The sequence below is a fragment of the Quercus robur genome, chromosome 12 (genome assembly GCF_932294415.1).
Source record: "Quercus robur chromosome 12, dhQueRobu3.1, whole genome shotgun sequence".
NCBI lineage: Eukaryota > Viridiplantae > Streptophyta > Magnoliopsida > Fagales > Fagaceae > Quercus > Quercus robur.
This window is the reverse complement of record NC_065545.1, coordinates 14,284,119-14,297,500: the sequence shown is the minus strand read 5'-3', so window position 1 is coordinate 14,297,500 and position 13,382 is coordinate 14,284,119. Positions and strand designations below refer to the sequence as shown.

Genomic DNA, 13,382 nt, shown 5'->3' with positions numbered 1-13,382 from the left:
TTATTTATTCATGTGTGTATGGCTTGTCCTTGGAGATTCCCATGCTGCCTATGTCCAGATTCCTTCAATATTGGTAAGTTCCAAAGGGAGTTTTGTATCTTCACATTTCTGATTTTCGGGGATGTCTGCAAGTTCTGCAGATTCCTTGTTGAAGAACTAAAAAGCACAAGCACTCCAAACCCCTGTCCTGTCTGTGTTTGACATCCTACATGCGTGTCCTTAGTGTGTTGGGAGGAAAAATATTTTTATTTTTAGTTATTTTGAAAATTTTCCTTTGGACTTAGTTATGTTTTAAAGATTTTGTTAGTTATTTCTTTTGAAAACTTAAAATAAACATAAAATAAACCTAAATATATATATATATATTAATTAATTAATTGATTGTTGTTTCCCCACCACTGTGTCGTGTCCTAATTTTTTAAGTTTTTGTGTCGTTGTGTCTCGTATCTATGCATCTTAGCTGAAGAATCTACCTTTCACTTGTTTCACATGTAATTTCTGTAGGTCCTCCTTAAATTTTGTTGTCCATTTGTAGTTCTAGGTTTGATGTCAAATGTTTATGGTGTTTAATAACTTATTTTAAAGGGTCTGTTTGGATTGAACTTATTGTTGCTGAAACTGAAAACTGAAAATTGAAAACTGAAAACTGAAAACACTGTAGCAAAATAATTTTAAAACGTGTAAATAGTACCGTGAGATCTATTTTTAATATTTTTTAATACGTAAACAGTGTATGCACAGTACGTAAACAGTATATACACGGTTCATAACAGTAAAATTTGTTTCTCAAAGTCAACAAATGCGGGCCAAAAAAAAAAAAAAAAAGAAGAAGGAGAAAACGCGCTTTGAGAAAACGCAGACGTGAGACGCAGAGCCCAAACACCCTCTTTGTATTGGGTTGTTTGAGAAAGGGAACTTTTGAGGAAGTTTTGGACAGGAGCATGAAAGATGCAATTTTCCATAGGATACAATTTCTTGTTCTTCTATATAATATGACAGCTGGATGGTCCCATTTGGTTTTGGTTTCTAGAATCTGTGTCGGGGCTGTATAGATCCCAATTGACTCATTTGCCCCAGCATAGGATTGCTGGGAAGGTTTAATAATGTTAAAACTTTAAAGCTGAATTGAAACGATAATCTTATTGTATGAAATGGGGCTGCACGGGGATCTCCTTTTTGTTGACAATTCTAAACATCTCTGATCTGCAGTTGAAGGCTGAAAAATATTTGGAGTATGCTTCTATTTTTGTGCTTGTTGTATGGTTTGGCTAGTTTAAGCTGAAAGAAAAAGGATCGTCAGAGGACATGATGGGTCTGTAAAAAATTTGTGAACTTGTCTTTTTGGATAAAAAGCTGGGTGGGTTCTACTGGAAGCTCATAGAACTTAATTAGTCTAATCTTAAACAAATATAAATATATAATGGATATGCTTATTTATGGCTTACATTTACTGATTTCATCCTTTTCAAATCAAGGCTTTTTTTCTTTTTACGTTTCCTTTTTGGTTATGTGAGAGTAATGGTTTGGAAAATGATCAATGTAATATGATGCAGGTTCTCCTTAGAGGTCATAAGAAGCGTGAAGCTGTGAAGCACTTTGGTCCTGCTCCTGGTGTGCCACACGGCCACACAAAACCCTATGTACGTGCTAAAGGAAGGAAATTTGAGAGGGCTAGAGGAAAAAGGAACAGCAAGGGCTTCAGAGTTTGAGTGGCTAAACGCATGCGTAAACACAGTTTTACTTACCAAATCTGTTCGAATGGTGTTGCAATTGTGGTTACCTTTTTGTCTTTTTCATCCTCTCTATGGATCAGTTATCTCTAGAGTTTTCTTTTGCCTTTCCCTTTTTTCATATGGATGCCTTTTCTTTTTAGAATTAAAATCGTTTGGATTTGAAATTTTTATTGGGTACTTTTTAAGTATAGTGGTTCTAAAACATGATTCTTGAATAGTTTTAAGGTCTATTTGGATATTGCTTATTTGCTGAAAACTGAAAACTTATTGCTCAAAACACTAGCAAAATATTTTTTAAAAGGTAAAACACTGTTCACCACGTGATTTTGTGCTTTGGCTGACCCATGAACAGTGCCATGAGACTAGCCAGAAAATGCAAACACCAATTTCAATGCAGACGCGATGCTAAACAAATGCACACTAAATATGAGATTATTCTAAATTATCTTTGAGTCATGCAATCAAACAATTTTTGGAATTAAGGGTCCATTTAGTACGTGTGTTTTTAATTTTTTTGGAAATAAGTGTGATGAAAAAGTGTAGAAATAGATGAAATGTTGTTTAAAAATTGAAAACATGTGTTTAAACTTGTGTATTAAACGGGGTCTAAATGACCTTAAATTATCTTAGACAAAAATGCACTCTTGGTCTCTACATTTTGGATCTATTCTCAATTTGGTCCCTAAATTGATTTAGCTCCTAGGTCAGTCCCTGATTTTTAAAAATCGTTTTTAAAATAATCCCTACCGTCAACCTGGTTATGGAAGAAGCTAACGTGGCAAATGGAAGTGTCAGGTGTCAAAGTCAACTAATAAAATAATAAAAAAATATTTTATTTAATATTTTTTAAATGCCAGGTCAGCATTTTTTAAATTAAAAAAAGCCACGTCAGTTTAATTAAAAAAAAAAAATTGGTTAAAATAATTTATATTTTTCATTTCAATTTAATTCAAACTAAATTAAAAAAAAAAATCTTTTAAATTTGATTTTATTATTATTATTATTATTATTGCTTTAATTATTTTTTAGCTAAGAACACAAGAATGTTCTTCCCGAATCCAAGAACAATCAAACCCAAAGCAAGTGCACAATCAAACCCAGAACAATGCAAAATTTCATACAAAATTCCTATCCTTCACCGAAACCTCCAAAACATGAAAAATTCATCAAACCCAAACCAAAATGAGAAAACCAATCCAAAAAAATCATCAAACCTCCAACCCAGAAACCTCCAACCCAGAACTTTATCAAACAACACCCCGATCCAAAAAACAACAAATAATCCGCCATCAACAACACCAAATCCGCTGTTAACAAACCCAAATCCACCATCAACTCGCCATCAACAGCACTGAATCCACCTGGTCAAAGCCCAGTTCGAGTCATGGTCAACTAAACAGTACAAAAATGACCACCGATCTCCACCCCGATCAAAGCCAGAAAAACCCAGCCTTCTCCAACAAAACGACCATCCCAACCACCGATCTCCACCCACCCCGACCAAACCCAGAAAAACCCAGCCCTCTCCAACAAAAACGACCACCCCGACCACCGATCTCCACCCCGACCAAACCCAGAAAAACCCAGCCCTCTTCAACCAAACCCAGCCATCTCCATCTCTATCTCCATCTCCAACCAAACCCATAATCCAAGACCCATGGATTACTGATCTCCACCCCGATCACCGATCTCCACCTCCATTACCAACTACTCCATTGAAAACTAGAAAAATCCAAAGATTAGAGAGTCAGGTTTAGAGAGAGTGAGTGATTGAAAGCTTGAACAAAGAAAGATACAAACACATATACGCACCAAGAGACAGAGAGAGAGGATCTGAAAAATAAGGAAAAAGGAAAAAGGATCTGAACAAAAAAAGATACAAACACATATTTATTAAGTTATTTTTATTTTGACTTTTCTTTTTTTGGTTTATCTTAAAACGAAAGAAGAAAATGAAATAGATACAAACACAAACACAAACACAGACACGCCAACCTAGAATGAGAAGGGTGTTAACTTAATGTTTGTTTCTTAAGAAAGTTCAAGAAAAATTGAAACTATAAATTGTTACTCAAAATTGAAAAAAGGTTTTTTTTTTTTTTTTTTTGTTTTGTTTTTGATTTTGAATTTTTTAAGTTTAATTTTTTTAATTATTTTATTAATTAAAATGTTGACTTGTCATTTTTAAAAGCAAAATAAATTTTTTTAATATTATTTTATTTGCCACGTCAGCAATTAACATGCCACGTATGCAATCCGTTTGCCACATCAGCTTCTTCCATAACCGGATTGACAGTAGGGATGATTTTAAAAACAATTTTTAAAAATCAGGGACTGACCTAGAAGCTAAATAAATTTAGGGACCAAATTGAGAATAGGCCCAAAATGTAGGGACCAAAAGTGCATTTTCGCCATTATCTTATTTTCAATTAACTTTACTCTCTATTTTTTTTTTTTTTTTTTTTTTTTTTTTTTTTTTCTCAATCCCAACGGGCCCTTATAATCACAAATGATTGAGACCTGAAAATGGCGTTTCTAGGTAACTAGAAATCAGTAGCTCATATTGTCCTACTTCAAATGTTTGGGTGCCTAAGCACATCCTTGACAACAAAGTAACAACTGCAAATAACAAATCTAGACCTAATACCGGATATGTTAAGACTTATTTGCCTTTGGCTGGGTATGCAAAAGTGGTAACTAAATTCCTAAGTTCATTACTCGCTTAAAACAGCATGTGATCATGTTATTTTAACAAGTTACATGATTCATTTAAAACTACGTATAGATACATTTGGACTGCCTATATTACTTAAAGATCTCAAGATTACATTACTGATAATCAAAAACAAATGCCAGGGTTTTTGTTCCGAATTCCCTAAAAAACGCAAAGCTTAATGTTGGTTTTTGGGATAAAGATATCTAATTGCATTCTTTTATTAAATCTGTTTATGTGCCTTACATCACATGAAACATGGATCTCACCATGTGCAGAAGATGTTATTGACTCTGCAATATTACATGCTTATTTAATTTTCAAGCCAGAAGTAAACAGATACATAATTAGCACATGATGAGGCCCAAACTCTAAGAAGACTAATATCAATCAGACACATAATTAGCACGCCTAAGCAAGGTAAAGTATCAGTTGCACATAGAAACATACAAGAATTTAGCGTGCTAAATAATATGGCTAATGACAATTAGAACTTCTTGATAAATTCATGGATGTGTGCATTGACCTCCTCTGGCCTTTCTTGATTGATAAAGTGGGCTGCTCCTTCAATTACAACTGCATCTTGCAAATTTGGCACCGATTTCTTGAAACCACCACTGTGAATATATTCCTTTACACCTGGGATGCTATACGTGAGGTCCAGGTCGCCCACAATGAACTTTACAGGCACTTTGATCTGAAGTCCAGTCCATGGTCCTGTGAGCTCCCAGGATCTACAAGAAGAGAAAATTGTTAATGTTTTTATTGTTTCAAGCAAATAGATTCTCTCGTAGATGCTAATCTCAATATCAAAATTGTTGCCCAGAAATTTTTTTTGGTTTTGTTCAAAAGTCAATGGAGATAAAAATTCTTACTCATATGACTTATATACTACCCATATATATTGTACGTAATATACTGCTTTCAAAATCATACAAAAAAGAAGCATGAAATATACAGCTTAATAGCTCGATAATAATTCAATCCTCCAGTGAAGCCTGTCTTGTTAAATATGTTGGCATAATAGTTAATATTTTCTTCTGACAACCAAGAGGGCAAGGTCTCTGGAGTTTTAAGTAGACCACTAAATCCAGTTTCTTTAGGAATGCATGGAGGACTTGGATCGTTATTTGAAAGAAGATTCTTAAATAGCTGTGCAGTATCTATGCTAGCAAAATCCTTTTCGGCCTCTCCAGGTTCCTGCAGGAGAGAATTAAATAACTTCATGTAAGAATCAAGATGAGTTACATATAGAGAAGATTGAAAAAAAAAAAATAAAGATCTGAGAATCATGGCAATGACTCATGATTAGTATACTTTTAATAGAATTTAAAGACAAACAAATAAAGATAATTACAAGGAAAAATACACAATTCAATTCTAATTCTGGAATAAATTACAGAGTGTCCCAAAACTTTAATCTCTTAGAGAATGTCAAAATGATGAATTTATTAAACAATTAACCAAAAAGCCAAAAAAGAAAAAAAATTTCAATTAACCAATATTCTCAAACAGTATATCAATTTTCTAGTGTGATGATTAAGATTAAATCGATATTAAACCATTCTTTTAAGAGAGTTTTGACAATTTTTATTAAGCATAGTAGATATTAAAGAAAGTCAAGACTTTTAGAACCACAAAAGTGTATTTTATACACGATTTAAAAATCTCGTACGATCAAAGAACCAATAAAGGAAGTGGTTACTGATTTTATAGTTCAAACAGTGTTGAACTGATATTATATATAATTTAATTAATAATTTTTAAATTATAAAAATATAATGTGTTGTCAATTAGTTGTGTATATTTAACTTTGATAATGTTAATAGTTTTTTTTATAATTTTATTAATGTTAATACAATTTTTAGCACAACTTATAATTTAAATATTAAAAGCAATATACTATGTATGTTTACAAATATTGTTAAAACTCTAAAGATGCATCACACATACTAGACTCTATAAATTTTACCAAGAAAAAAAAGGAAAAGACCCGCCCCACTTAATAGTCACCCACTATTTGACTTTTTTGACATTTACTTCTTCCACCCATTATTATTCCACTCCCACTCCATCAGAATCCAATGATTCCAATTTGACAATTCCTCATCACCTTTCATTCGTCTCTCTCTACTTTGTCACTCTCTCTGCAAAGCCCGTTCATCTCTCTGCAACAAACAGTTCAAAGTTCAAACCAAAATACCTTCCTCCACCCTTCTCATGTTGCTTTTCTTACCTCCCCAAATTTTATTCAACCCACAAATCTCTGAAAGTTTCACCAAATCTCATTCACCACAGATCTAAGATTTCCCAAAATGAGGAAGAGAAATCCCTCAATCCCCTCGTACACTTGGACAAAGTAACTGCTGCATCAATTAGAGAGTAAAAGTGAATTACCTGAAACCTGCAAACGTAGTAATCATCACCAAACACAGCCCTAAATCCATCCACAGGATTTATAGTTGGGTTCCTAGGAAACCACACCACACTCGTGTTGACCAGTGCTTTGATTCGGTCAGGCCTGAACAAGCAAAAATTCCAGGCTATGATAGCTCCCCAGTCATGGCCAACCAAGAAGACCTGGTCGATACCCAGATGGTCAATAAGGCCAACAAGGTCACCGACGATGTGAAACACGGTGTAGGAGGCGGCGGAGGGCGGAGCATCAGTGTCACCATATCCACGGAGGTCAGGGGCAATGCAACGGTAGCCATGGGAAGAGAGGGAGAGAAGCTGGTGGCGCCATGAGTACCAAAGTTCAGGGAAGCCATGGACGAAGAGAATCACTGGACCTGTCCCTATTGACGCGACGTGCATGTTAATGCCATTTGTGGTTATGGTTGTGTGTTCTATCTTTTCCATCGATTTTCCACTCTCTAGTCTCTATGTGAGGCAGATAGTGTGGGTTGGGTGTTCCTTTTTTTTTTTTTTTTTTGCTTTGAGTTGGTGCCTCACTAGAAAAAGAGAAGGTGGTTTTTTTGGAGGCTTCAGTTCAGCCTATTTATCTAACTGATCTGGTTCCGGTTTGACTTTTTAAAAAGATTATAAGACAATAAAATAATGCGGATGCACTATCAACGTGCATAAGTTGATTTAGGATGGGTTTGGTTCAGCTTTTTGTAAAAGTGCATAATGAAAAAATGAAGTTTTGTTAAAAGTACATAATGAGAAAGTGGAGTTTCAAAAAGTTGAGTGTTTGGTAAAAGCTGTTAAAAAGTGCGTAATGAAAAAGCTGAGTGTTTGGCTAGCACTTATAAAAGTGGTAGTTTGAGGGATAAATTACCAAAAAAGACAATGTATATATAAGAGAATTTATTTCACACTTTTTTTTAAAATTTTTTTTTTATGTGAGTTTATTTCATACTTATTAAATCATCTATTTCATATACTACTTACTAAATAATAATAATAATAATAATAATAATATATAATTGGTATTATTTTAATAATGTTTGGGCAATTTTTCTTTTTTAGTGTCATAATTATTTGTTATTACTATTATTGACTTCTTATTAATATTAATTAAATCTAAATAATTTCCATTATCATGAAGCACAAAATAAAAATGTAAAAAGATGATAAAATATACACAAATAATCTAAGTTTAAATTGTACTACATTAAAATGTAAAAACATATAAAATACATATCAATAACCCAAGTTTAAATTGTACAACACAAAAATGTAAAAAAGATGATAAAATACATACCAATAACCCAAGTTTAAATTGTACTACATAATATTATAAAAAAAAAAAAAGACAACTACTAATTATTATCCCCCCAAATGGAATTAGCAATGGAATCACGAAGAACCACCATTGCAGGGTCTGTTAAAGATCCTGAGTTCTGCTCATAACTGCTATTTGCTTCACCATTATGTTCTCTTCTAGAAATTGAATCTCGATTGGCGTTTATGAAGCCCTTATCATCCCTATCATTTAGTCTAACAAAATTATGAAGAGCCATAGTAGCAAATACAATAAGTATTTGGATATGGAATGGAAAAGATGGCATGTTTTTGATAATTCTCAATTTATTCTTCCACACACCAAAAGTGCGCTTAATCGTACATCGAAGAGATGAGTGAGCATGATTAAAATTTTCATGTCTAGTTCTAGGGCTTCCACCTCTCCTTCGAAAGTCTTGAAGATGGTATGCTATTCCCTTGTATGGTGCCAAATAGCCTTTCATCATTGGGTATCCAAAATCAACTACATAATATTTCCCTAGAAAAAAAAATTCAATTGTATTAACACACTCATACAATATGTCATTATAATGAACAATTGATTAACCAATTACAAACTTGGTGGTGGGTGCGGAAAGTTGTTACTCTGTTTACGAATAGTATCAAGAAAAATGTGAGTGTCGTGTGCTGCACCTTCCCATCCAGGCAAAACAAATGTGAATAACATATCAAAGTCACATGCAGCCATCACATTTTGGGTTGGATATCCCTTTCTTCCAAAGTATGGAATGGACTTCTCAGTAGGTACAACCGCTGTCACATGTGTGCCATCAATCGCACCGATGCAATCCTAATAAAAACATTAATAGTTTTCAGTTCCACATGCATTGTATTATCTTATAGACAATAACACTTATTCAAATATACAGTAGTACACATACTTTGAAATGTGGCCAATAAATTGGATGGTCTTGTATTTTGGTTGGAACTTCACTAAAAGTTGGATCCGAAGGCTTTACATATGCAGCTGCAAAGCGAGCACCCAACAGAGTGATCATTTTCTCAAAATGTTTACTTATGGTTTCACCCAAATGCTGAAATATTTCTTGAACCATTCGGTTACATGTTCCATGACCAAGTATCAGTAAACAGATTGCCACTGACTCTTCTAACCTTATATTCCTTGAATGTTGAAGTTCAAAGTCACGTTGTAAAACTTGACACAAATTAAGAAACATTTCCTCTTTCATTCTAAACATGTTGTAACACAATTTCTCATTACCTTCCATACAACGTCTCACCCAAGCCCACCCTGTTTGTTCAGAATCATAACAAGGAGTCTTATTAATGTACTTATTGAAATATGTCACAACTGCTTCACAGGTAATTGCCACAAGCTGGTAAAACTCCTCATTAGAATCGTCGTTACTATCATCATCATCAGAATCACTGTCATTGTCATCATCACTGTCACTACTCTCACCACCATCATCATCATCATTGTTATCACCATCATCATCATCATTGTTATCACCATCATTATTATTGTCAGCATTATTATAATCACCACCATCATGATAATCACAATAATTTCTGTAATCCTCATCCATTAATAGTTCCATTAAATTGTCACTCTCATGAGTACCATTATAATCATCCATATTGGTTTAGGCTACACAACAAAGTAACAAATAATCAACCATTGCTAATACTTAATATAAATCAACATAATAATCAACAAAGTAACAAAGGTGTAACAGTTGACTAGAAACACGTTGCATACCAACACAATTCAGAACATCAAGTACATAACACTGTAACAGTTGCTTCAAATGTGTTTACATTACACATATATTAGTCCAAAGCTAATTCTAAATATTACATAACTTAGTTTAAAGTTAATACAACATAGCTAATACAACATAAAGCTAATATTAGTCGTAAGCTAATACAACATAGAGTTAATATTAGTCCTAAACTAATACAAAGTACCACATAAGGTTGGTCACTTCTTTTGGTTCAAACAAATCATTCCTTGTAGCCACTCCAGCTGTGACTTTGGCTCCTTGAAAGTTAGGAACATTAGTAAGATAAAGGAAGCTTGAACCACGAACTTACTATTCATTCCAGGAAGTGCTCTCACAATCGTCATGACATTATCAATTGAACTTGGTAACTCTCGAGAAGTACCTTCAGACTTATTCTGACATAAAGTTATTAATTGACTAATACGATTGTCCAACATTGTAGCTCCTCCTATCTTCTTCTTTTTCTTCTGTGAGGGTATTGATTCACTAGTTCGCTTTTGTCCTGAACTACGTGATTGACTAGTATGTCCTTGTTGCAAACTATCAATGTCTAAACTCATGTCACATTGATCATTCTTAAATTCGGAGCTACCATCTGAATCACCAGCACCCTCTTGTGGCATTGTTGGAGGGAGTGTATTTGAAGAAGGGGTCCATGCAGCTACTCCAGTTGCTGCAACATCCCTAAACATTATATCAAGTTGTTCTAGATTCTGTAGACCTTTCTCTCGAAATTTTTTAGCTTTGGGTAATTCCTACAAAATGTAATTGTAATTTCACTCATATAACAATAATATAAAAAAACTATCTCCAACTAACTACATATTAATAAAATACTCAACTCACCTTCAACTTTCAGTCCCACCAATCATTAGTAGCATGAATCGTTCCCTTCACTGCATCCCAACCTAAACCTATGTCAAGATTCCTCAATTGTTCCCACACTCTCCAATCACCTTTTAATACATCCCACCTACTTTTTAATTGGTCCCTATCATAATTTTGACCGGTCTCATCACAAAATTTGGTCACTAGATTGGTCCAACCTTCGGTACTAAAGGCAGCACCTCTATTTCTATTCGCGAGTTGAATCTATTCCACACAAAGGTTACAAAAAATAGTTGTCCAGCTTGAATTATTATCCCATAATGCTCTAGCCTTTTTTGCCTCGGGGTTGGAAGTTGTGTTTTTTACCCATCTATAAAGTTAACCAGTGAGGTTGAAGCATATTAGCAAAACCATAAAAACAAGCCAATGAGTAGTTACAATAGAAAAAGGCTTTTCAGAAATAACTGAACATTCCCGGAAATAACAACAAAATCTAAACAAAAATAAGTAGACGGTACTCAATAATTTCCCCAAATCTCTCAATACACATTGTCATCCACAGGCAAAAACAACTAAACAATCCTCCTGCCTATATACAGTACAAAAACACTGCAATACTATTAATATTTGAAACCTCCACCTTCTCTCTAGTCCCTATTGATGTTATAATTTGATTAACTAGTAGTGCAGAAACTAATATTGAACAAAATCAAGCAAACAAAAAAACTAATCATTATTAAACTTTGTCTCTACAATCCTAACCAATCACAGCCACTGTTTGGTTGCTGAGAAACACTAGAACAGGGCCAAGGACACATTTTCTTAGCAAAAGTATCTAGTTTAGAGCTAGAATTGCGAACCTAGAATTGCGAAACTAGCAAAAGCAGCCACATACATGATGAACTCTTGTACTCAAGCACCATGACAAATAGCAACACACTTAGAGAGCCATAAAACTTGAAAAATAAGAAAACTATGGAAATTCAGGTTATGACAGACTAGAAAAGATAAATTAATAGATCTTATAAACTTCAGGGCTCATACAAAATGCAAATTCCAAACATAAATTGTTGACAAGCTAAGGAGAAAAAATATATGAAAAGACTGTAAAGAGCTCAATCCTAGATGGCTGGCTTCACTATTTATTCATGTTAGTAACAAAATAAAGTTACATGATTGCCTTTCCTTGCATATAACACCCAACATTGTCCAAATAGATCCACCTATTATTAAATAAGTATAGGCAGCTTTATTCATGATACTGCCCCTGGTAAAAAAGGGTCATGGTGCATGTTAGTAACAAAATAAAGTTACATGATTGCCATTCCTTACTTATAACACCCAAAAATATCCAAAAAGATCCACTGAGTATTAAATAATTTTAGGCAGCTTCATTCATGATACTGCCCCCAGTAAAAAAGGGTCATGGTGCACATTCTAAACCTTAATAACAAAAACCACTGGAACTTCAACTGCAACAAAAGCAACCCTTGCAATACAGCAATTAGCCTAAGAGTCATCCAAGCACGCATCCATATCATACAGTTCAAAGCAGTGCTGCTTTGCTATAACACATAAAACAAATCCAAGCATAACTTTCAAAACATTTCTTAAGAGTGAATCACTTAAGTCTGTGCAAGGATGCAGCATATCAAACTAGGTTCGCAATTCTAGCTCTAAACTAAACAATCACAACCTTAGTTTTTTACATCAAAAGTATCTAGTTTCCTAAACAGATAGGCTTATACATAAATTATACTATAATAGCTAAGATAATTTTCACAATGATGATGGAAAAACTGAAGCTTTCAACGATAATTTTCTCCGGGAGAGTGAGATAAAACAAAGGGAACATAATTGAAACTCATCAAGGAAAATAACATGAAAAGAAAGGAGTGGCAAAAGCAGCTCAATCCCTATAAAGGGTCAAATTTGTTTCGATGTAAAATGTTTTCTGCCGGAAAATATTTTCAACTGAAAACATTTTCAAGAAAAAAAAAATTCCAGTGTTTGGCTGTGTTCAAAAAAATCCACATAGCTAATCTCACAAATATAACATAATGAAGAGAAAATCCACAATACCAGCCTCTAAGAGAGTATAAAATACACAATACCAACATCAATTTCACAACAATCCAACTAACACCATATCCAATTGATCACAACAGAAAACAAAATCTCATATTAATTTCAATATTATTGAAAATTTTTACAACCATTATTTTCCAAATCTAAAATACAAACTTTCAGGAATTTAGAAAGAGAGAGGGAGAGAGAGAGACTTACCGATCGGTGACGGAGGCGGCGGTTGTGGTTGTTTGGGGAGATCAGTGTTGGTACCTGGTGGTTTTTGGTAGCAGATCAGTGTTGCTTGGTGTTTTGTTGATTAAATCTCTACCTTCAAAACGTATTTGGCATTAACAAATAAACATAGTACTTGCAACGTGACTGATCATGTAATATTATTGCAGACAATGGCCTACATAGAGAACAGAGAAATTCAAAACCCAGACTCAAATAACTGAGAAATCAAAACCCAGACTCAAATAACTGAGAAATCAAAACCCAGATCCATGAGAAATCAACCAAAGAACAGAGAAATCAAAACCA

The 13,382-nt window shown here is 33.9% G+C and overlaps 4 protein-coding genes across 5 annotated transcripts in view; 1 reads left to right on the top strand and 3 right to left on the bottom strand.

The window, feature by feature from the left end:
* LOC126710269 (60S ribosomal protein L18-2-like) overlaps positions 1 to 1,950 on the top strand; it is a 14,407-nt gene extending 12,457 nt beyond the window's left edge. The window contains exon 6 of one of the 2 annotated variants that reach the window (XR_007649613.1): positions 1,795 to 1,950. Coding sequence is in view for 1 of the 2 variants with exons in the window: in XM_050410654.1 (XP_050266611.1) it covers positions 1,554 to 1,709 (156 nt within the window). In the remaining variant the exon portion in view is untranslated. Of the gene's footprint in view, positions 1 to 1,553 lie in introns of both variants that reach the window. The other variant, XM_050410654.1, reaches the window with a different exon arrangement.
* Positions 1,951 to 4,649: 2,699 nt separating this feature from the next.
* LOC126710267 (uncharacterized) lies at positions 4,650 to 7,427 on the bottom strand. Its single transcript, XM_050410650.1, has 3 exons — positions 6,844 to 7,427; positions 5,405 to 5,646; positions 4,650 to 5,180 (listed from the first exon to the last, which is right to left on the bottom strand). Exons 1-3 carry the CDS (start codon positions 7,306 to 7,308, stop codon positions 4,934 to 4,936), a joined length of 954 nt encoding a protein of 317 aa, XP_050266607.1. The 5' UTR covers positions 7,309 to 7,427; the 3' UTR covers positions 4,650 to 4,933.
* Positions 7,428 to 8,213: 786 nt separating this feature from the next.
* LOC126708171 (uncharacterized) lies at positions 8,214 to 8,642 on the bottom strand. Its single transcript, XM_050407977.1, has one exon. The coding sequence runs from the start codon at positions 8,640 to 8,642 to the stop codon at positions 8,214 to 8,216; it is 429 nt and encodes a 142-aa protein (XP_050263934.1).
* Positions 8,633 to 9,327, bottom strand: LOC126709668 (uncharacterized). Its single transcript, XM_050409986.1, has 2 exons — positions 9,078 to 9,327; positions 8,633 to 8,986 (listed from the first exon to the last, which is right to left on the bottom strand). The coding sequence occupies exons 1-2, from the start codon at positions 9,249 to 9,251 to the stop codon at positions 8,747 to 8,749; spliced, it is 414 nt and encodes a 137-aa protein (XP_050265943.1). The 5' UTR covers positions 9,252 to 9,327; the 3' UTR covers positions 8,633 to 8,746.
* Between the last annotated feature and the right edge of the window lie 4,055 nt (positions 9,328 to 13,382).

What these genes read in the sequence shown, in the direction of transcription:
- LOC126709668 (XM_050409986.1), bottom strand. Translation starts at nt 9,251, where the DNA reads ATGGTTCAAGAAATATTTCAGCATTTGGGTGAAACCATAAGTAAACAT. An exon ending in TTTATTGGCCACATTTCAAA is followed by an intron (nt 8,987 to 9,077) that starts GTATGTGTACTA and finishes TGTTTTTATTAG; the next exon opens with GATTGCATCGGTGCGATTGA.
- LOC126710267 (XM_050410650.1), bottom strand. Translation starts at nt 7,308, where the DNA reads ATGGAAAAGATAGAACACACAACCATAACCACAAATGGCATTAACATG. An exon ending in ACTACGTTTGCAGGTTTCAG is followed by an intron (nt 5,647 to 6,843) that starts GTAATTCACTTT and finishes TCTCTCCTGCAG; the next exon opens with GAACCTGGAGAGGCCGAAAA. An exon ending in TATTATCGAGCTATTAAGCT is followed by an intron (nt 5,181 to 5,404) that starts GTATATTTCATG and finishes CTCTTCTTGTAG; the next exon opens with ATCCTGGGAGCTCACAGGAC.
- LOC126708171 (XM_050407977.1), bottom strand. Translation starts at nt 8,642, where the DNA reads ATGATGAAAGGCTATTTGGCACCATACAAGGGAATAGCATACCATCTT.